Below are 22,969 nucleotides of genomic sequence, written 5' to 3'. Positions count from 1 at the left end.
TGCAGAAAACCGCTCCTTTCTCCGCCGATGTTGAAACGTTTGGTTCACCAGATCAGATTTCTCGCTACATTTGTGGCGAGCCGCACTGCGGACCACCACGAGGCGAGACCCTCTAACCTAAGGCCTATGCTGCACGGATTTTACGGATTTCTGTTTTGCACTGCTTTAGTCGTTCATTCGCGCTTATTTTTTGGTGTGTTTCGCGCTTACGGTTTCTTGCGGGGCGTGTTTGGAGTGTTTTCTTTTCCCCCGACAAGAAGAATTTGAATTTCGACTGAAAGTAAGTGAATGGCTACATGTACCGCCAAAAACAAAAGTAACCTTGTAACTGGTCGCTGGTAGCTCCACTATTTGCCCTGGTCCATCCACTGGATCAGCAGCACCCACGAACCACTCCACTTTGGGATAACTTTCATAAGCTCGATTTTTGTTGGGTTTTTGGGTGGGAGGTCCCCCAACAACGTTCCATTTGGGAATTGGTACACCTGTGCCAATATTAATTTTAGTTTGTTTCAGGAATGAAATGAAGTTTGGCTTAAAGGTACGGTATTTTTGGCCAAGCCCGTTCCTTTCAGAAGGTCTTCCTTAAAAAAGATTTCCTGGTTAGAGGGAACATGAAATTGCGTAATTTAAATGCGGGCCTGCTGTGTCAACATTGCTAGGTGTGTTGCGTAGGTCAGAAGTTTTGTTAGTTGGCATAAATGCTGCACCCATATTTTGTTGTTTGGAGAATTTGAATTTGTCCTTTGCTCGTAACAGTTTCTGTAAATCTTCCGATATCCAAAGTTTACCGACATGGAAAATAAGCAAACTCCTCCACGACCCTGATGTTGTTGGCGAATGAGAGATGTTTGAATGTCTGCAGCCGTCCGTTAGGATGGGTGATGATGCTGATGAATTTTTGCCTACCCCTCTCCAAATTTCCACATCCAACCAATCCTGCCCATTTCTATCGAATTCAATGCCAATCGGTCGCAAACAGCACAAAACTGGTCCGCACTACAGCCGTTTGTGCCAACATGTTTTATGCTTCGTTTAGGAACCACGAGTGCGCGGATCTCCGTCGGGTTTTGGGCATGCCTGGTTCCTTTAGACTTTTCTATTAAATCAGACTGAGCGGCAGCAACGCCTCTTGGCCTCTGTGGGTGGGTGTGTCATTTGAAATGTGTGGCCGAGCAACCTCAGCAGCACCATGCTACCTTTCGCGCCGGGCGCGCCGGGCTGGGTGGCTTAATGTAGTTAATCAAAGTTTCGTATCCCTCCGACCCTGTCCGGTTGCACAATCATCGCGAATGCTGGAAGTGGTTTTTGGGAGACTGTCCACCGTCCAGGCGTTCGGTTCCCTTTTTCTTCGTTTATGTTCGTCAAACCGTGTGCTACCGTTTGTTATTGGGCTTGAAATATGGTCGCTGCTGGATGGATGGAGCAGCACATAATGAGAATCGATGGAGGATCGAAATGGACCAGTTTACACGACCACGATCGCTTCCATCGCATAGCCATGGACTCCTGCCAAACCGGCAAAAACAGCTGTTGTAAGCGCGCTCACTTTGCGCCAAAACGAGACCAACCATGCAACCATGAACCGACACCGCATTTGAGCGTTTTTCGCGGTTTGGCGGTGTGCCTTTTCGTCTGCGCCGTTTGGTTCGGTATTGGTGTCCGCGCAGCTCGGGCATGCACAATGCCACCGGAACGTCCTTCGGCGCGCTCGGGTTAAGCACCACCCGTCATCCGCACGCGGTGGTGAGGTGCGCGATCCCATGGACACCGGACCCCGCAGCAAGTATCTTCGGCGACACCGGTTTCAGTCTGCCAGGTGCAACGTGCCGAGCAACATCGGTACAACGGTAGTAGCTTACGCCGTAGCGCCGCGTGAGTCCGACGATCGCCGATCGTCCGTGGGAGCAAGCTGTTAGTGTTACCTTCCCTTTGCTAGTAGCTCAGCTTGTGCCTCTTCCTTCTACCTGGCCGCCGATCCAGTGTAGTGGATGCAAGTCTGAAGAAGCAGTAAGTGTTGGCCGCATCCTCAATCTTACAGAGGCGTGTAAAGTACCACCCGATCGTTACACCTTGGCCACCGTGCCTGATCAGGAAACGGTGATCTTAGTGTGGAAAAGTGTAAGTGATCCGCCACCGGTGTGTGGTGTGCGTATGCGGTGTGGTACACAAGAGAGCGTGCACCTTGGAGTCTGCGGTGTATGGACCCGTGCGGTGGGGCCCAATAACCACGGCCGCTTTGAACAACAGAAGAGCAAACAAAAAAAATTAAAACAACAACCACACACGGCCACACTGTTCGTGTGCGCGCAGTGACGTGTGGCAGTTTGTTTGTGTGTGCCGGTTTTTTTGTATTGTGCCGTGCGATTACCGAGAACCGCGAGAACCACGCGGAGAAGCGAACGATGAAGTCCGCGGTGCAGTCCGCGGGCAGTTTCGCTTTCAGTTCTTCGGTTGTGTGCGCGGGCCTCCCTGCTCCTATATGCGCGTGTGCTATCTGCGCTCGCTCTTGCTGCTCGAGAACTCGTTCTGGTCAGTAGTGCGCGACTTGCCTCGGTGCGGATCGGTGATCGCTGATCGAGTCGGAGTGTGTAGTTCAGGTTCCGATTGGACGAAATATAGCCGCAGTGGTTAGCGCAAAAGAGGCTCGTTGTAGAAAAAGTTAGTGTTCCTTTCGGATACCGTTTGAGAACGGGGCTAATGCTAGTAAGATAGCTTTGCTAAGTAAGAATCGGGCCAACGAAGATCCATCGAAGAATAGCTAACATCTGTTAAGTGTAGTGAATGTTGTTTATCGTTCAGCTTCGTGAGCACGTGGTGGGTGTAGGGTATAATTTACGATTGCAATCGTACGTGGAAAACTTGTCTAGTAACAAACTCAAATGCGTCTTTTGAGGAAACTTACCAAAATATCGACCAGGGAATGTTTAAAATGTAACTGCATCGTGCTTAGTCTATCGAACAGAGTACTTCAAATCTGTTCTGCTAAATTAATCGACTTTTGTCCTCAAACCCCTGCCCGACCGATGGTGTCTGTGTGATCGAAAATATTTTTGAAATATGTAGTTAGTACGGTCTTTAGCTCTTTGAACATCGAAAATTCGTTCCAGTCTTGAAATAAAGCTTGATGACCGAAACGTTCCACCAATTGGCGAACGCGACTGCAGTTTCCTCGCTGTTACTTTTATTTAAATCCAACGTGCGCTGCGTCCGACACGTAGGAAGGCAATAAAACTGACATCCAAATGGCAAAGCTGCCGGCTCGTGTCGGTCCAAGCAAAGTGTTTTGCAACCGTCATATCCAAGCACATTTGTGGAGCTGTTGAAGATGGATCAACACATCCCCAAACGCATGAGGTTGGCGTTGTGACCTAAGCCGGTGCAAAGTAAGGGGGATACGCACAGTGCAATGGGAGGAATGTGTTTTATGCTAGTTCGCTGGTTGCTAATAAACGCTGTTTGACATTTCGATTAACTTAGTAAACAGACTCACTAACAAGATATGTTCAATTCTGGGAAACTGGCGGACTGGCCGGGAACACAGGAGCTGACAACAAGATGTTCGGATATTTGTGAAGAAATTACTTATTCTCCCTTATTGCAGCTAGTTTAGTTTTTGTTCAACGAGAAAGTCACACCGTCTTGTGCAATAAGAGTTAAGCAAGCCTTAGTGTCCCAAATTTGTGTACGACAATGTTGTGATACGAAGCGGCGAGCACCACACTCTGTCACTACCACTTGGGATCGGTTGTCACGGTGTTCCATCTGCAAGCAGTTCAAGAGGAGGGGTAGTACCGGCAGCTAGTGAACAGTGTGGAGTTTTATGTTAATGCTCTGGAGCCGTGTGTGTCCTCTGGAAGGGACGGACTAGCGGCACAAACAGCCCACCGGCAGCATCAATTAATTTAGCAAACAGTTAATTCGTACAACGGTGCAAAGATCGCCCCTTGCCGGCCGAAAGAGGGTAAGTTAAATGTTAGAGCATCAAAGAAAGAAGTTTTAACGAGGGCGAGGAAGAAAAAAGAGAATGGTATTCACCTCCGCCGACGAACCGACACGACACGTGAGGCTTGGAGGGATGAACCGGGGAGGTTTACTGACGACCGACGGTATTTCGACGGACTCATAAATGTCTAAAAATAAAATGGATTTTCCCCCACTCTTCTGGAGAACGCCAACAATCTAAAGACTTTGAAGATGCTGGTAAAGAGGGTCGTTAGGTTTTTTTTTCGCGTAGGGGGGAAAAGCAGAATTTAGAATTTAGAATTCTGTTTTTAGAACCCCTATTTGGTAGTTCCGGCAACGTCAGTTAGTCGATGCCTTTTTTCTGAGTGGATCGCACTATTCGAATTAGGTTCTTATTTACTCCTCTTGGCGTTAGCAGGAAATTATAAGCGATTGCACGATATTTTCCAATCATTGACTTTAATGAAGCGTAATCTCCTCGTTCTTCGTGGCCCCAGCAAGCTCCATTGCTGGCAGACCGGAAAACAATTTTCGTCTAATCCTACCACTTGAGATCTGCAATATTATTCATTCCATACCACTTGACTCCTGCTAGCCGTCGGGCCAGCGATAGGGTAGCTAAGACTGTTGGAGCCATCGTTTCCACATCTTTGTGATTAGAACAGTCGCGGATTTAACAAGTGAGTCGATCGCGAATTACGTACGGTACGCGGGCCGATGTTTGGGCAAACATTTACTCGAGCCTCCCGCCAAGTGGAGTGTGTGTGTTCAAGTCTATAAAGTGTAATTCTTCAGCAAGATGAACGACCGAGTGTGGCATCGAACGAATCATCATCATCATCCTTCACTCTATTTGCGTCATTTTTATTTCACTGGAAGCGGCCGAGAGGTTCTTGTGGTGCCGTGGTTGTGTTGGTCAGGTACTTTAGATGATTATTGGCGGGCCTGCGCTCGAGGAAGTTGGCAGACATTGGTTTCGCAAGCAGCCTGATTGATAATCATCGTTTCAAATGGATATTGGTGATTATATTCCACGAACGTCATGCTCAAATCTGTAAGCAGAAGATAGTCAGAATACATAAAGGCAGGTGCAAATAGATAGGTGTTGTAATGTAAAGCGTAAAATCAGTTTCAGTAATTGGATATACAGTCAAGATCATTCAACCAATTAACAATTAAAACGGCCGCTAAAATCGGATTAGGTTGCGAAGCGTTGTTAGATGTTTGAAAATAAATTTTTTAACCTCTTGCACGATTGACGTTTTCTGTGGAGCCGTCATGATCACAAAAATTGTCCGTGTGTTGGAAAAACAATACGATTCTAATTACGATCCACCCTTCATGTACTTCCGCTTCTTCTCCCAAGTCCTCACATCAAAAATCTCATCAGATTGTTACATCCGAAGGGCTCCATTGTTCTAACCCGCCGTCAGTGACGGTTCTTTCGGAGAGGCGTTCCTATCTTCCCAATCCGATGGCATGGCCGCAATGGTCAGCGACACGATCATCCCGCCGATGATATAATCATCAAGTGCCCATTTACATCTACTGCCAAGTGTAATTTTTTTACTCACCTGTCCATCGATGGGAAGTCTCATGTAAATCGCTTGCTGCACAACGCCACCGGTGGTGGCGTCAACCCAACCGTCAAGTGGCCCAAGTCCGCAGTTTCTGGCCTTTTTTTTGCCGCTTCTGTTAGTTTGTTGCTTTGACGGCCGATGAATCTTCTTCACCTCCTTCACAGCTGTGATGATCACATAACGCACCGGTACGAGCCCTGGAGGTGCGTAAGGCGATACGAGTTCCTACTGAACTTAAGATTACCGAATCGGTTTTGTAGCAGAAGAACGCGTACAGCGAGCGTTTTGAGCCAGCTGGCGGAGGGGTCATTCTCCAAACGTTTACCAACGTTTGTGCCTGAGTGCGCCGGTGGATTACGCCCGTAAATCGATACGAGTGTGTTGGCCACCGCTGGCATTTCCTGGAGCATTTGGATGGTGCGTAAACGTGTGCAGGAATGGTACTTGACGCTATTTAATGCGGCACACACAAATGTTACTCATGCGTTTACGAGATGGGTGTTCGTTACATTTGATTGGTATTTCACCGTGCTCGAAGACCATTTTAAACATGTTGTTTTACAGCGATAAAACCATTTAATTAACTTTTAAAAACACCAGGTTTAACACACGATCAGGGCTCTAAACCCTTCTATTGGGCATTGTTGGTGTTTGGTAAGTTTGATAACTTACATTTTCAAAAGCGTTATAACACAAATGCATCGATTCTCGTTTGGCCAGTTAGTATGTTAGTTATTGCAAACAATAAGAACGTTAAAGTATATCATTTTGTATTATATCGTAGACATTTTATGTTGGCTGCTGCTGTATTTTATATTTTGCTGGCGTTTACATTCTAAAACCTTATCTAACACTAGCAGACTATTGTATATTGTAAGCTATCCGTAAAACTCGTTATAGTAAGCAATAGTTAATGAATAATTAGAAAATCAAATTTCAATTGATATGATGAGTTCTATAGTTTTATACAAAGCATGTTCCTTAAATAATTAATAAACAAGGTAAAAATATAAATATGTGAAAGATTACTAGTTTTAATTTCTATCTAAAACATGTTTTTTTAATTTTTTCATACAATTTCAATCCAAAATAAAGAAAAGAATGATAGCAGCATGTTAGAAAAACAATATTAAATCCACAGATTAAATATTCAGAAACTTGTTTGCAAAAGTTTCTATTCTGTAGTTTCACTTTCAAATGAATGGAAATTATTTTCGTTGAATTTCGATGGCTGTGATGACCGCATATATTGATCTGCCAAGAGAACCAAGAATATTTCTTTTTCTTTGTCCATGTCTACTATATCCAAAACTTGTTATTTTGTGTGTGTGTGACTGTTTTAGTATTCCTGATTGCAAAACGTTACTGACACTCCACCAACCAACGGCTCGTTTATGCGTTTCGATCCACAAGCGATGGCCCGATAAGGCTGAAACATCGTCAGAAACCTCAGCGACGAACCCCTGGCAGTGTGTTTTTTCGGATCTCCCTTTTTTTTTCTCGGATGCCATCTGTGCATCCTTCGACTATCCGATTAGCATATTTCAGACCGTCCGTCGGGGTCTGCATAAACGCGTGACTCCGAACGGGGTGCGGAAGACATGAACGGATCGACAGCAGCTGAGCCCACTAGCCGGTGAAACGCCTGGTGGATCCGTGAAGGATGCTGCCCTGGCAGCAGCACGAGACGAGATTCGTTCCAAGGCAAACGGGCCCCAGAAGCCATCGAACTGGCCCCTTGGTGGAGGTGGAACACTAAATTGGAATGCTTTTTTTTCTCTTCCCTCCGAGCTGCGTGGAGAAATGTTTTATTCACTGACTTATTAAAGCGTTTGGGGGCTCATTATCGCAGGTCAATGTCAGTCCAGGGGAGCTCCATTTCGAGGGAAGGATTATGGTAAGCCTTGCTTCGCCCTATCGGCACACTGATGGGGCAGCTACCCTTTAAGGCACACAAGCGAAGCGCAGGTGCAACGCTTCAAGTGCGTCGAAGCACGCGACTCGCGAGAGATATTGGAAGTTGCGTAATGGCACTGCTCTGACACCGTTAGATCCTCGGACTCAACCTCAACGACCTCGTTCACCTTGACAGTGACATTTCCAGCCAGCGAACTGCAGGAACACTGTCCACTGCTCCCACGGTGGATTGAAGAGATGTCAACCGTGTCGGTGGCGCTCGTGAACACCATGCAACCGCGCCACCTTCCGTGACCGTTGCGCCGGTGTGGCCAACCCCTCTCTCTCTCTCTCCGTCCCTCCCTCTCCTATCCGAACAATGACACACCGCAGGAAAAACGGGCTGAAGCCCAAATTAATGTCCGGACCAGCACCATCGATGGTGTCGATATCGATGTTGTTGCGGACGGACAATGCGATGTCGATGCACAATCCCATCGATGGATCGCGTGTTGGCGGTTCGCATGGCTGTTGCGGTGTGCTCTATTGTCTGGAGCGTTGACATTTCACAGCCTCTCGGTTCGGTGGTCTCGGGGCCCTTGAAAACGATGCTAACCAAAGCCCGGACAATGATCGCATGTCGGTGTGGCGGATGTCGAGGGACGGTTTGCGAGGGATTAACACCCGACACACACACACACATACCCACACGAAACACTCGTTTCGGGGCTCGGCGACACTCCGGTATTGAGTGTGTAAATTGAACTGTTCATGTTCGATTGTCGTTGGAAAATTCGTTTTCTAGGTCGCACAAAACAATGGTGGATTTGTTCGCGGTCACCGGGTTGGCAGAAGAGTAGGATGGTCAACAAAGCGTTTGTCGATCGCCTTGCCTATTTTTCGGTCCCAATCACATGATCTACCGATCGCGTCGATCGTTGGTTGAACTTGAATTGCAGTTATTACTGGTTCTGTTTGATCAGGAGCCGGCCGCAACCTTTGGCGGCGAGGAAAGGTTTGGCAATTTTGGCTTGCCAATTCTATTGTTTTATAATTAAAAGTGATTTATGTTAAGTTGAACAAACCCCTTTTTGTTAGTTCTTAAGTTTCAATTTGAAATGATGAGATTAGATTTTTCAGCAATAAGTAATTATGTGTACTATGAGAGTCAAGACTGATTCCAGAGGTACATTTGTTGTTTCCTCGATAATTTTTAATTTACTACTACTGAACTGACAAAGAAGAGAAAAAACAAAACCAAATTATAAATGACCATCGTTCGGATCTCCAAAAATAACCGGCAGCTTGACGGACAATGCCTAAAATAGAACGGGTTATTTATGTCCTAAATGTCACCGTTAGCAGTCTTTCATTCGATGACCCATTAGAAGGAGCCGGGGGGGAGCTGTACTCGGTGAAGACGAAACCGGTGCATGATCCGTGAATGCGGTAAAGCAATCGCGCCCAATCAATCAAAAGGCAGGGCCACCCTTGAAAGCTCTGATGGCGTATTTTATTTTAAACCACGCTGCTGGTGCGTCTCCATTGATCGAACGCGAAGACCTTCGCGATCAGAGCCGGTGGATCATTTGGATGCAGGGATCGATGCGAAACCACAAATGATCGATGAGTTAGCAAACCGTGAATTAGCACAACAGTTCGAACATAGAGAAAGGTATTAGATGCTTTGAAATTCGTTTTGAACCAACCATAAATTTTTTAACTTTATGGATTTTCAAATATTCCATTACGTCACTATTAGGAGGATTGAAAACAGCACAATCTTACTGAACCTTACTTAATGGGTGTAGCCGCTCTAGTGGACGACATAAACTTAGATCCCTTATTAAATGGTATAAAATTGGATAAAATATTTTTTTTTATAAAACATGATGAAAAAATAAGAAGGTTTGTTATATTTATATACTTTACGATAATTGAAGGCCGCTGCTATATTATTCGATATTTTATGTTTTGGACAAATTGTGCCTATAGGAGCCAAATTGGTTAAGAAATTGAAAATTCCCACTTCTACAAGAGTTTAAAATTCAGAGTACTTTTTTGCCAATGGCTGTCTTTGATAAAAATTCGTGATTCGGTTGTTCAATATAATAACTCTTCAGTTATTATCTTAACAAATACCAAGCTAGTAACTTGTTGTTTTCTTTAACCTTTTCCTTTAAAAAAAACACATTAAAATTTCATGGATTCTGCATCGGCTCTTCCGCGTCGTGCGAAGGGTAAGGGAAATTAAGATGTATCTTGTTGCGAATCATTGTCTATCATCACCGTTGTTGCACGTTTATTGACCACGATTCCCGCACCTACACCAGCCCAATGGGAAAACCAATTTATGTTACGGCGTGTAGGTTACCGATCAACCGGGAGGCCGTTTTATATTGTTCCCGCAAAACCGAACCGGTCCGTAAGAGTGCGTTGTAATAACTTCCCACCCAAGGGGGGGGGGGGGGCGGCGGTCAGTTGCGATTGTTTCAGCACGATCTCACCTCGTATCTCGTACGGGTTGGGGGTTGTTGATTGTCCTTCCCCGATTGTCCGTGGCAAAAAGTATCATCCTGTCCACGGTTGCGCATCGCGAACCAGTGCAACCTCCGGATGCACCGTGGCGGTCACGGGCTGATGTGGTGGCTCGATGGGCTCGAAGTTCATGGAACTTTGATCGCCTTGAACCAACGGCTACCGATGTTCGAGGTTGGAATGGAAGGTTTCAGTGCAGTGGAAGCGGAAAGAGAAACTGCGAGATGGACGGCAGGTGGCCTGGCAATGGATGTGGGGAACACTGATGGACGCACGTACGAACATTGCTCGTAAGACGCAGGAAAAACTTACTCCCATCAGCTTGGAAAAGAACGGACATGAAACAAAATCATAACGAAACCGAAAGCAACCGAACTTCTTTCTCGTGAAGCCTTACGGTAGCCAACGGGAAAACAGAATCATTAACTCATAATGACCTCCACCCTGGTGGACTGGCATTGATGGTGGTGGTGAACTCCGGCACCGGATGTGTTCTTCTAGAGGCCGGCCTTTTTTTCTCTATCCAACGAAACTTTCCTCGTCTATGATCTCTTTACACGCGCAAAGTGAGATCCATGCTAGCTGTGCTATAACCTGTGCTGTAACCTGTAAGAGGACGGAGTCGCGGTAGAAACTGAGGTCCTTGTCGGATAAATTAACGCCTTATGAAATAATTGAGCAGAACTTGTCCGGTTCTCAGAGAGGAAACATTTTTGATTTTTTTGTTCGTTGATAATATGTGGTGGACAATTAAAACCTCATTAAATGAAGGTACGTTAAACTTTATGAACGACGTAAGTCTCAACCAACGTGTTCGTTCTGGCTACGTCAAGAGAGGACATAATGAACACAAAGTTAGAACACACATGTCGAACTAGTTGTTGGCTTTAGTATAAATTAATAAAAAATCTTCTTTACCACCTTTTTGTCAACTGTCACAGAATTTAAATATGGTATGATTAGGTTAACTTTGCGTAATGTATGTTTTAACAAATTTACTTGTTGCTACTGTAAATTTACTCGTTGCTACTGTATTTACTGTACTTTAATGTTTTAAAACCTGTTAAACACAAATTGAAAAGCATGAATGCGAATTCATTGAAATCCACAAAAATTGCTTCTTTTACAATTTTATTCGTGGGCCTAATTATTATTTTCCCTGTAGATCAGGGTGGAGGATGAAACCTTTATGTGTAATATTTGCATATCTTTCCACCCACCATAGAACGGTTTCATCCGCGCGCTGGATTACATTTCTCGTTTCGTTCTACCAACTCCCTCGCAAACCGTATCACTATTCGAGGTGGCCAGCAACGTGGGAACTGCATTGTTTTCCCAGGGCCGTGATGACCTCCGCCAAGTTCATCGCGCAGCATTGACACGAGCACGCACTGGCAGCATCGAATCCAGCGTCAGCCAGGAAGTAACCTCAATGATTTTCAATCGTGCAAGGTAAAGGCGGACAGAGTAAAAAAAAAATCAACACTCATTAGCACCCGAACCGGCCAAAGTCACGCCGGCGCAAAAAGCGCATCACATTTGCAGATCCAAAAGCGAATGCCAACTCAATGTTCTATAGCGTACGGTTTCTAGTTCTCTGTCGTCACTCTGGCCCGCTAGGCCGCAACGTGATGGGAGCGTCCCAATTGAGTCAATCGATAAATTGGATGCTCATTGACGGCCACAAATCAGAGGCGTCCGGATGGGGAAGAATTGTGTTTAATTTAGATAGTTACGAGCCCCTGTGGTGCGATTGATTCATCGCGGTATTGATTGAATTTACAAGTACGGTTTTCCCAATTCTACTTCCAGGAATTGTTTCCTATTTCAATATAATTGCTCTCTACGGGGGACAAATAACAGATGTTCTATTTTCGAATAAGCTTGCATAGATTTATATTAAGTGAGGTTGTAACTGTTTCAAATGCACACAAATTTTTTTTGCATTTTGAGCAGTATCTCTAATCTTTAAACACAGGAGTTGTTTTGTTTTTGTGCATGTTTTTTGTAGGAAACCCATATGATCCCATACTCATAATATGAGAGGCAAGCGTTTTGAAACGTATTGATTATTATTATTATTTTTATTGAAAATGTTTTTGATTTGAAAAAGTCTATAGTCGTTTTCTAAGAAAGTATAGTTAGTGTCACATTATACCATGTTCATATCGATTCTGGATGAACTGGCTCCACCTTTAAGAAAGACCATGACTAACGTCGCATGTCAGGAGAAGATGGATGGATGTCTCAGGTATCTTAAGCGAAATTGCCTTTCTATCAGAAGTATGAGCTTTAAAGTAGTGTTACTTATGTGCTCTAGTCAACCATCCGAGACTCGGGGTCGAATTTTTAAGTTCATCATCTTCTTCAAGCCAGAATAGATCGCTGCCAATTTTGCATAAATACTTAAATTATGCTATATTGCGTAAAAGGAATGTGCATTTGGCCAATAGTCTCGTTCTACACAGGACAAGGCGAAAAAGCATGAACATAGTAGCACCATGCGTACCCCTGAAAGGAATCGTTGAAACCTGTTGTGGGGGACTACGAATATATTTAACATGTTTAAATCTGTGGATATTCAATGCCTAGCGTACGAGCATAGGCTTTGTTAAACAACGGCGAAACCTTCTCAATTAGTTTTCATGAGCGAAGTCTTCAGAAGGATTGTCAGTTCCGTATGTAAGAAATCGCTCGAATTTAAGCTACGCGTTCAGCGAAATAGAATCGACAAATTCCGGTTGTCTTGCAATGTCATTTGCATGGCACCGGATGACCTAGCCTATATCTTCATAGGTAGACAAAACCGGCATCTCGAGGAAGTCGAATTGGACCAGTTTGGATTGGAGTTTTGTCAGGTCAAGATCGTTCGTTAAGCTGTTGTCAAGCGGATATTTGTGGTAGCCAAAGCAATTTATCTATTATTTTGGTCGCCTATGAATCGATAATTTTTGTCTCGATCGATTGATCTGTGATTTAAAATCAATGAGCTTTATGTTGTGTTCATTGAAATCTGTATGTATCGTAGCACTCCCCTAGTCAATCGCCGATCGCTGAACGCTCAAAAACACAGCGTTTGACCAAGGTTGATGGAAATCATCATCGCTTAACGCTTCTCCGTGCGTTGCAAACACCTCCCCGGAGGCCAGCCGGAACTAATCGTTAAGTAATTGTTTCTGTAATCAAAGCCTTCACTAATCTGCTCGGGTTTACCTCATGTTTTCCGCCTCATCATCGTCGGTGGCATCGAAGAAGCCAAAGCCAAGGAAGGGATCGAAAGGGCTCCCCTCCCCCTCCCCCCCCCCCACCTTGCATCCCTACACCAAACATGACACGTTTATGCCGACGTCTTCGCCGACTAATGAATGAATAAGTTGCCAACGTGTGGCGTCGATTACACAATGTGGCCCGAAACGGGGGCCGTAGTACCGCAGCGACCCACACCATCGACGTCAAAAAGGCGCTGCACACTGCACCGCTCGGCAGTTGCAATTGTCGATTGCGCCCGTTTTAAACCCCAACCCCCACCCCACCTGCTGCAACACGGGACGGGATTGTTCCGCTTTCGGTTTCGGTTTGACCCAATTGTTTTCCCTTCCCTCGTGCGTACGATCGGAGGCCGGTCAGTGTGTTACGATGAAAGTAAGTCGACGCGCGAGTGTCCACTCGAGTACATTTCCATTCCAACGGCGCGCTCCGTTGTTTGCAAACCTGTCGTCAATCAGATCGGGAGCGCATATACGGCACGGCATCGTGTGTCTGGCACGATGCAAATCTTATCCCCCATTCCAAACACGTGCGCCTATCTTTCTTTGTGTCATTTCTCGCCAACCAACTTGCCATTTCGTTAAAAACAGAAATCAGTGTCGCGGAATGGGTTTGCCCATCGATGCCCCTTCCGTTACGGCACGGGATCCAGTCCAATCGTCCACAGTCAGTTGGTTGATATCGATGCAACAACCATTGTTATGGGATCTTTTGCGGGAAGTTACATATGGCCTACGGTGGTGGCAGTTTTAAATTGATTTTTTCTAACCCCCAAGTCAGCCTTCGTGAAGGTTTACTTCCTGGATTGAGCGAGTTGCAGCGCCGAAGAAAATACTCGCCAGACCGATGAAACGATAACCGATGGCAAAAACTGAACCGGTATTACATTATCTATAGTTGTGCACTGAGACGTAAGAAATTGCCAAACCGTATGGACACCTTCCATGCATAGGTGTTTGTTGTAAGTTGTGGTGTCGGTGGCACTCGGTTTCTGAAGAGGTTATAGATAAAGCTGAATCATTGCATGTTACTCGATAAAGAAATAAACACTATGTTGTTTAAGTTTTGAAGTGTACATTAGATATAGTGGTGCTGAATGTTGTAGAAATTTTGTTTTGGCAGCATCCATTACAAACGCCCAATATTTAAATGTACCAATAATTGATAAATCATGAACAAATAGGTTCATTTTGCCTTCTGTTTTTTAAACAACATTCATTTCAAACAATCCACAATGCGTTAGTTTATTTGGTTTTTGAGTTTTGAATTTATTTTGATATAAAATGAATATTTAACCACAATAAATAAAAACTTATCCAAGGCTTAGGCTACTTTAATTACTTGATCTGTTTTGTCAATTAATAATATTTTATATATTCTAATATGTTTATGTGAACTTGTCATTAGATCATTTGTCATTTTATCGAAATTTAATTGTCATTAAGAGTGATTTATGATTTAAGTAATGAAGAATACATGTATGATACGTTAATTTGAAACCCAAACAGAGATCCACACGATCGCAATCCTGCAATACGCCAACTATACTGGGTATTAAACTGGTTAATGAAGGGGAACACAACCGATCGCATGACTTGGAGGATTGTGACTTCCTTTTACGTTTGAAGTATAACAAAAAATCTACACCACTCTAGGAGTCGCTAAGACATCTTCACCACGGTGGGTGAGCAAACGGATTAACCAGGGTATATTAACTGCTACTACCCTTTCTGTTCGCAAGCGGTCGATCGTCGAGGTCATCTCAAAAATTGACCACTCTGTCGTGGTTTGAAATTCCAGTTTCCAGCGCAGCAACAATGCACGGCAATGATTAATGGTCTTCTTCGGGTTTCATGCGGCTGTTGGCGCCACGGATGGCAAGATACTGAAAAGAATGGCATCCGCGAACCATGACCACATTGACATTGGTTGGTAAAAGCATGTCATCAAAGCAACGGGCAAGGGCTCGCTGTGGTGACCGTTTTCGTGCCCCTCGCGCATAAGGAAGTTCAAAGTGATTTGTTGATTTTTCGACGAACAGTTTTGGGTTCCTCCATCGGAGAGGTCAAGGTTTAATATGTGTTTTCAGTGCGATGATTTCCACACATTCTAGTTGTTGCATGTTGTATAGCTTGCTTAGTCGCTAATGACGAATATCTGCTCGCCACCGAACCGAACGATGGCTCACGTGCCGTTGCACTTTAGGATGAGCTGCAGAGATCGGTGCCGGGCGTAAGATGATTCTTACATCATGGCGCGTCGTGTGTGCTGGTTGGATCTGAGTCAAGGATATCGACGCTCGGAGGAGGCATCGATGCGACCAACGCTGCAACGGGCTTTGTTTGGAATCTGCTCGAAAGGGGCAGCTTTTTTATCAGAACTGTCTGCGTTTGTCATTGTGCTATTGACACAGAAATCTAGTTTATAGCTCCAGAATGTAAGTTGTAGTGTGGTTCGTGGGATTTTAAGATGGAGAGAATTACATGGTTAGCATGTTTGGGAGGTATTCAAGGAAATATTTGAAATCGTCTGAAACTTGTATTGTTGAATTGAATTATGACTCCTGAAAACTTTATATAACTAGGACTTGTTCTGTACTTAAAATCGTGATCTTGAATTCGGCTACAGTCCCATATGTATGCTCTTATTTTTGGTTAATTTATCTTATTTCTTAGTCGAAGCATCTTACACCAGCCCATGCTTTGATCAAAACTTTTTCAATTAGACTTGCTACTTCTTTTAATTGACCATGTAACGATCGCTGATCGTAATTTTTCGATTTCGGTACAGATTTCATTTGTAATACTCTTTACTTTACAAAAAGATAAGTTAACAGTACGAACGGGTGAGCATGTTGAAAACAAAATTATAAATTTGCACATACACATTGAGGATGGTTCAACTTATTTAAGTGGTTTTGGTTTAGTTTCTTTACGTGCTATAGGCAAATTTAATTAAAACTTGGTTACGGCAGATTCAAGTATCGGCAGGTTTTAACTCAAATTGTTAAGTTGGTAATGTTGTTTATGCAGTTTGGTTGTTTGTTCAACTTAGCCATTAAAGTATTGTATTTCTAAATAATAGTTTTCGAATCTTCAAGTTTTACGAGAAATAAATATCATAGGTAACCTTAAGATGTGGACTTTGGGATTACTATTCAAGTCATTTGTTATATTCCAATGATGTATTTTTTGGACTATGTTTATGTCGAAGACAATTAAATACTTTAAAGGGCGTTCATGTGCTAATAAGAACAACACATAGATTGTAAGGTGTCAACATAAAGTTCCTCGGTTTGTGAATTTAATTTTTTCATGTTTGGTTGATTTTTGTATCTCTTTTTCAACAACGTCAGCAATGTAGTGGGTTGTAAAGGATAGTTTACATGTACCTTGGAGCAAGATAGAATTTGTATGGTGCCATTGAACAAAAACCATTTTGCTTAGTCATTAGCATGTTGAGCTTCGTATAAAATGGGCAAGGTGTTAAGCGACATGACAAACAGGAACTTGCTACTGCAAAACTTTGGAGAATGTTAATGACCTGTGCACAACGAATTCAACCGGTTTGACCGCACAAAACCACGATGACTCAGAATCTTTCGCGCACGTAAGATCACTTACAAAGCCAAACTCAAACCGAGCCAGATTGAAGAAAACAATTGCCGGAAAACGACCACCACCAAACATCCGGCTGGAAGGAGTGTGCCAAGTGAGAAGAGAGGTTAAGACCCTCAACGAAAAGGAACCGAACGTCATCGTGATGCAGCACACCCCGATCTGATCATCGACCGATCAAGTTGCAATCCCCGGTAGCCGTTGGGTAATGCAATTTGTTTTCTCATCCCCTTTCACACCTCTGCGGCCACCATCACCGGTCTGCAGCGTGTTGCGGTTGCCCTTGGCATCGGTTACGGGTGTTGGCTGGCTGGCCGGCGGCGGGAAAAGAACGTGCCGTTGCGTTGCGTGCCGCTTTCCAAAAACCCAAAAACCACCCATTCTGTAGCCATTCTTTGCCGCCATATCTTGCCCACCCAGCCAGCCAATGCCGTTTCGATGTGTTGGAGACTGTTTTGCTTCACCTCCCCCCGTCAAACACTTGAGCTTGCCGTTTTGGCCTATCGCGCGAAACCCTTCGCGGGACGGAGCGTGGGGGCAGTGCGAAAGGTATGGGTTTCTCTATTGACTTTTTGTGCGATCGCGCGAAGCTCCACCAACCGTTTGTGTGTGGGGACGTTTCGTAATCGAGCCGCGATCCGGCGCTAATAATTTCCATCGGGACAGGGTTGGGTTGGGTTGGGTTGGATTGGTTTGATGAGGTGCAACAGTGCACCGCCGTGTGGACCTGCATTGTGGTCGCTGGGTGTATGAGTGTTGGTGGTGTTGCATCTGCAAGAGGGTGGGAGGAACGCCTGCCGCTCGAAACGAAACGAACTTGGAACGGTCAGCCCATACATGGAAGATGTAAAATCCCCTGGCCCGTATTGTAGCCTATAGCGAAACAAATAACCCTACACCAGAGATTCTCAATCGACTGATCGACCGCGGAAAAGAAGAAAATTTTAAAATTGTATACTTTTCATTTTGTTATGTACGATAAATAAAACAGTGGTTTAGCAAGTGTTTTAAAACAAACTTCTGTAATAACTTCAACTAATTATTTCAAATATGCTTGTTATTATAGAATCTTAAAATCTGTACTTAAAATTATACAATCTAGTATAGTGAAGTATGCAAGATTTCTTTATCAATTCACGTTGATTTAACTTGACATGGAAGATTAAACAATCAAGGCAATAGGGAGATACACGAATATCAGTTCGAACACAAGCAATAACACGATTTTCTGTCGTCAATAATTTGAAAACCTCTTTCCAATAATACCAAAATCGAAGTGTTTTAAGAAAGCAAATTCTCTAAATTTCCTTTGATGTCCCGGGTACAGTATCAGCTGTTAATTAACAAATCGACAAAACAAAGAGCTGTGTGTCTGAATCTGGAACGTGCGATGAGCAACTTAAAGCGGATTTTGCGCATAAAGAGCATGTCTACATATTTTCTAACTTTAAAATAGGTCCATCTGTACTTGGAATTTGAGCTGTATATGGTTTTTTAAACAGCATCCTGTAGTTGAACTTGACCATTCTCCTTGGAACTTGTATTTTCGCGTTATCCGCGAATTTGACTGGCTGTGGTAATACTTTAAAGACATTAGACAAAACATGCCGACTTTTTGAGTATTTTTCTAAAAAAAGGGCTGGTATTTTAAACCATCCAACCACATCGTCAAAATTTAGAAACTATCGTGATTAAGAAAGATTGAGAATCTCTGTCATAGGAGGAGATTCGTTCGCTAGTCGGTCAAGGGACGGGTTTGGTTGTGCAAGCGGTTGCATGTTGCACCTAGCCCCATGAGGCTCTCCGGTCCAAAATAGACAGAAGCTACAAATGGCCAGGGGTGGACAACAATTTGCAATTTTTCCTCCAACTGTCGTCGCCGCCGGGGCTGATCTTGGGCGAGACTCACCTGTCGTCGGAAACTCGGACGCTTTCTGTTTGGTAAACAATTACCAAATAGCGCCACATTACAGGTTGTAACGAGAAGCAACAGGCGGGGGAAAAATAACATGGCTTCCCGGTTGTAAGATCGTAGATGTCGCGGTTTGCGCATGGCAGTGATCTTGAACTCGCCAAGGTCTCCCGTGTGTATTCGTTTCGTAATCGTCCCTTTTGCAAACTCGTGTCGTGTCGAGTGTAGCTTGATAGTAATGAGTGTGTAATTTACCTTTGGTTTTTTCTTCTTTTTCCCTCTTTTCTTCTTCCATAAACCGTTTTAATTGTAGAACCCGCGCGCCACCAGACGGGAAGTCGCAATCGGGGAGCGTGCCGCTCGAGCTTGAGGACCGCGATAATACGATAATGTAACGGACGCCGGGAGTGACCGCGGGACACACCAGAAGAACTGGGACGGGCACAAAGTGTGCCGTGCCGGTCGAGCAAGGAGGATCCTCGAGCCCCACGCGAGGAGTGAACCGGCCCTAGAGGTGTCCCCAAACCGTGTGCCGGGCCTCACAGATCTACCGAAGTTATGACGAAAGCTACGACACCCGACTGCCATCGTCAGCAGCAGCAGCAGCAGCAGCATGCAACAACACGAAGCCTTCCGCTGGTACCAGCGCTGGTCGCCGTGGCCCTGGTGCTGTGCATTCTGCCCGGCGGATGCATCGGCCAGCGGGAGTCACAGCTGCGGCTCGGCAAGGCGGTAAACGTTTTCCTGCGCTACGGCTATCTCTCGATATCGATGAAGGTCATCTCGTACAACGACAGCGAGCGATGGCTGTTCAAGGAGCCGACGAACAACATCTTCAAGGTGGGGAGCCCCTAATTGCCCACGGCAGTTTTTACCTTTTTCCTTCTAGGGTTCGATAAGGGGTTGTGTTTACTAGTGGTGCGTGCGCTCGGGCGGTAAGCTTCCATGCGCCAGCAAAAAGCGCTGCCCAAATCCGTGCCATCACCGTGGAACAGTTCTACTGCTGGCCCAATTGTCCAGTCGGTGTAGATACAAAACGTTGTAAAAATAGGTCATCACAGTAGCTTCTGATGTACAGTTACTCAATAGTCTATCTAACCGAAATAGCCCAAACTAAAGCACCAAACGACACCAAGAGACTTTAAAGCGTACTGTAATAGGCTTTATTGTAACGTCTCGGTAATACCTTGGCAAGCGAAAATTTGAAAGGCCAAATAGGTTTCAAAACGTTCACTAATTACTACTCAAATGCAATGTCAAACAAGTAATAAAATCGTTCCTCTTACCATGGAAGTTGAGTAAATGGGGAGACATCTGAACCATGTAATGGGCTATTTAAAAACCGCTACAATACCATTTCTTATGTTTGGGCTGTGTACAAGACCAAACACACAAAGTTTGTAGGAGAAAACATTGTGTAAAAAATAAAACTTGGAAAGAGGGCGTAAAAATTTACAGATCGATGATCCTTACAAGTAGATCAATTTAAGGAGTACATAAAATATCAGCTTAGTTGAACGCAGGGTTCGGCACTCATTCGTTAGTGTTATTAACAGCAAGTGGCAAATTTACTATCGCTTTGGCCCGTATTTGTGACCAATTCAACCATTGCGTTTTGTATACTTCAATTTTTGTTTGAATTTCTTCTTTCTTTTGTATTGGAGTAGTTTCAAGATGTTCCTTTCTTTTTTATAGTGAAAAATTGACTAAAATGAAATCAAATGATTGAAATAATTGTACGTTGCATTCATGAGAATAACTCTAATTGTTACATTAGTCATGTTAAGCTTACTTTTTTTGTTTAATTTACTATAATATAATATTAAAAAATAATGATAAGAATTTTACGAGATAGTACATTTGTGTACATGATAGTTCATTCATCTAGTATGAAAAGGTTTATTGTATTGTCTATTTCCCTTACTACTCAATTCGCTCAATTGCATGAAACCCGTTTGTAATAATTTGTTTCATCTTCGCTAGGGATTGGATCTGCTCAAGACGGAAGAGTACGAGGTAAAGCCGGGCATTTTCAACGGGGACTTCCACATGGAGTTCTGCGACAACCGGCGCCAGCTGTTCCAGGCGTACTTCCGTGACTTCCAGATCGAGCGGCTCGACAGCCCGTGGCGTGCGTACACCGAGGGCTGGCACCCGGAGGTGGCCGCCAAGAAGCTAGGCATCCAAAGCAAGTACCTCGAGCGGGACGACTACTGCTACGTGTTGGTACGGGTGTCCCGCTTCCGGGACAGTGCCCGGTTCGCGAAACCGATCCCCCCGAACCAGACGCTCGAGCCGGACGTGGGTCGCAAGGTGCAGAGTGTCGTCATCGGTGATACGACGTCCGCGGTCCAGTTCATGAATCGGTACGGGACGCACTATATCAACGCGTACGTGACGGGCAACTCGCTCTATCAGGTGTTCGTGTTCAACAAGCGCAACTATGCGCACGTGAAGGAGAAGCTGAAAACACGCGGCGTCCTAGCGCTATCGAAGGTGGATCTGTACGAGCACTTCGCGCCGTGGTACGTGGAGCACATGGGCAAGATACGGTGCGCCAGCGGGAACGCGACCGTCGAGGCGTGGGCCGCCCGGAAGCTGCGGCTGTCGTATTACGTGTTCACCTACAGCAGCCTGCTGAAGCTGCACGGTGACGGCGCCTTGCTGCGGATACTCAGCGAGCTGCTGCAGAACGAGGCGATCCTGCAGCTGGATCTGCGCTCGCTCAGCGTCATCTTCAAGGATCCGGCCAAGCGCGCCTGGTACGAGGAGATCCTGGACAACTACTTGAAACTCTGGGAAGTCAACATGTAGCGCACGTGTAGCGTAACTCACTGTCATTAGCAACTTTAGTGGACATAGCATTAGTTGTTAGCGGTAGGAATCGTACGTGGCAGCCATTATTTGCTGCTCGCTCCTTATACGCAGGGCAGGATGGGCGCCTGTAACGTTTAGTTTAGCAATGTGGACAGGCCGACCCGGTAGCAAGGTGTAGCAATTAAGTTCGTAGGAATTCTTCAACTCGAAGCATTTGCGTACAAAGCTGAGTCAAGCATAGCCTACTGCTTCCGGTAGCGCTGCATCCGAGACTGGCTCCAGTGACGAACGAGTGCAGCGCGTGCATGCAGATTCCTCCGGCCATCAGCCTTTGCCCTGGTGGCCACCGTTTTTAAACACTAGAAGGCGAATGCAAATCTGCACGCCGCAGGACCAATATGGACGACAATGGTGCAAATACTAATGAGCCAAGCAATAGCGTAGACTAGAGACTAGACCGGATTTGCACGGAATCCGTAGTGTCATACACACTGGACTTCACCCTACTTCACACTAATGTACTACTTCCACATGCTGTGATAGACTTAGTTATTATAGTGTTGCCAGAAATTAAGCAAGTAGCGGAGAAGGACGCTAAATCAACAAGGGGGGGAAAACCACTTGTTGTGTGTTCGGTAGGTCCATCCTTTGACAAAAACAGAGCGACAAATAGAAGGTAGGGAAGGTTAGAGTACGCACAGGATTTAAGAACCGAAACGGCAGCCTACAGTGTAGTTTCCGGTGGCCATGACACGTGGTGGTGGTGGTCCCCCAACTAAGCCAGCCCAGCACGTGGGGACCGATTTGTTTACCGGGACGGGAGGGTTTTAATATAGACGAAAGTACGACCAACAGAGGTTTGCGAGAGCAATCGATTTAAAATCAACTAGTGATAGTCATATTTAAGTGGGAAGTAAATAAACCAATCAAGCTTTAAAAGAGACACATCGACCGATTTGTATAGTACGAATTCTAAATGAACCATTTGTCTTTAAAGGCCCAATGTTGTTGCAAATTAACAAACAGTCCCATTATAATTGTATGTCAATGATAATGATAAAAAGTAATTGACTTGATTTTTTTTCTAAACCGAAGAATCACCAGCATCCTTTTTTTTTGTAGAACTACAGTCTTTAACAACAAAAAACTGTTAAATTAATCAATTCAATTAATCTAATATAAATAATTAAATTAAAATTTAAATGTATTAATTTAAAAATGTAATTTTAAAATTTGATGTGCTTTTAGGAGTCGAGTCTAGGTTAGTAGGTTCGTTTTACTTTTATAAAAGTGTAGGACCACTTTAGCGTGTTAAATCGCAAACAAATTTTCAAATTGTTATACAGTCTATTTACGAAATTGAACTGTTTAAAAAT

At 44.5% G+C, this 22,969-nt stretch overlaps 1 protein-coding gene across 3 annotated transcripts; it reads left to right on the top strand.

Annotated features, from left to right (window-relative positions):
• The first annotated feature begins 1,862 nt into the window (after positions 1–1,862).
• Positions 1,863–22,536, top strand: LOC131271578 (torso-like protein). Of its 3 annotated transcripts, none has more exons than XM_058273059.1 (4): positions 1,863–1,914; positions 3,605–3,964; positions 19,090–19,616; positions 20,760–22,536. In XM_058273059.1, exons 3-4 carry the CDS (start codon positions 19,335–19,337, stop codon positions 21,588–21,590), a joined length of 1,113 nt encoding a protein of 370 aa, XP_058129042.1. In that variant the 5' UTR covers positions 1,863–1,914; positions 3,605–3,964; positions 19,090–19,334; the 3' UTR covers positions 21,591–22,536. The 3 variants fall into 3 exon arrangements, with proteins under 3 accessions (XP_058129042.1, XP_058129041.1, XP_058129043.1); XM_058273058.1 differs by lacking the exon at positions 1,863–1,914 and adding an exon at positions 1,922–2,010; XM_058273060.1 differs by lacking the exon at positions 1,863–1,914 and adding an exon at positions 2,017–2,121.
• The last annotated feature ends 433 nt before the right edge of the window (positions 22,537–22,969 follow it).

Source organism: Anopheles coustani, chromosome 3 (assembly GCF_943734705.1).
Source record: "Anopheles coustani chromosome 3, idAnoCousDA_361_x.2, whole genome shotgun sequence".
NCBI lineage: Eukaryota > Metazoa > Arthropoda > Insecta > Diptera > Culicidae > Anopheles > Anopheles coustani.
This window is presented reverse-complemented; position numbering and strand designations above follow the sequence as displayed.

Excerpts from the sequence above, each read along its gene's own strand:
- LOC131271578 (XM_058273059.1), top strand. The coding sequence starts at position 19,335 with ATGACGAAAGCTACGACACCCGACTGCCATCGTCAGCAGCAGCAGCAG. Across the intron at positions 19,617-20,759 it reads CGACGAACAACATCTTCAAG|GGATTGGATCTGCTCAAGAC; the intron begins GTGGGGAGCCCC and ends CATCTTCGCTAG.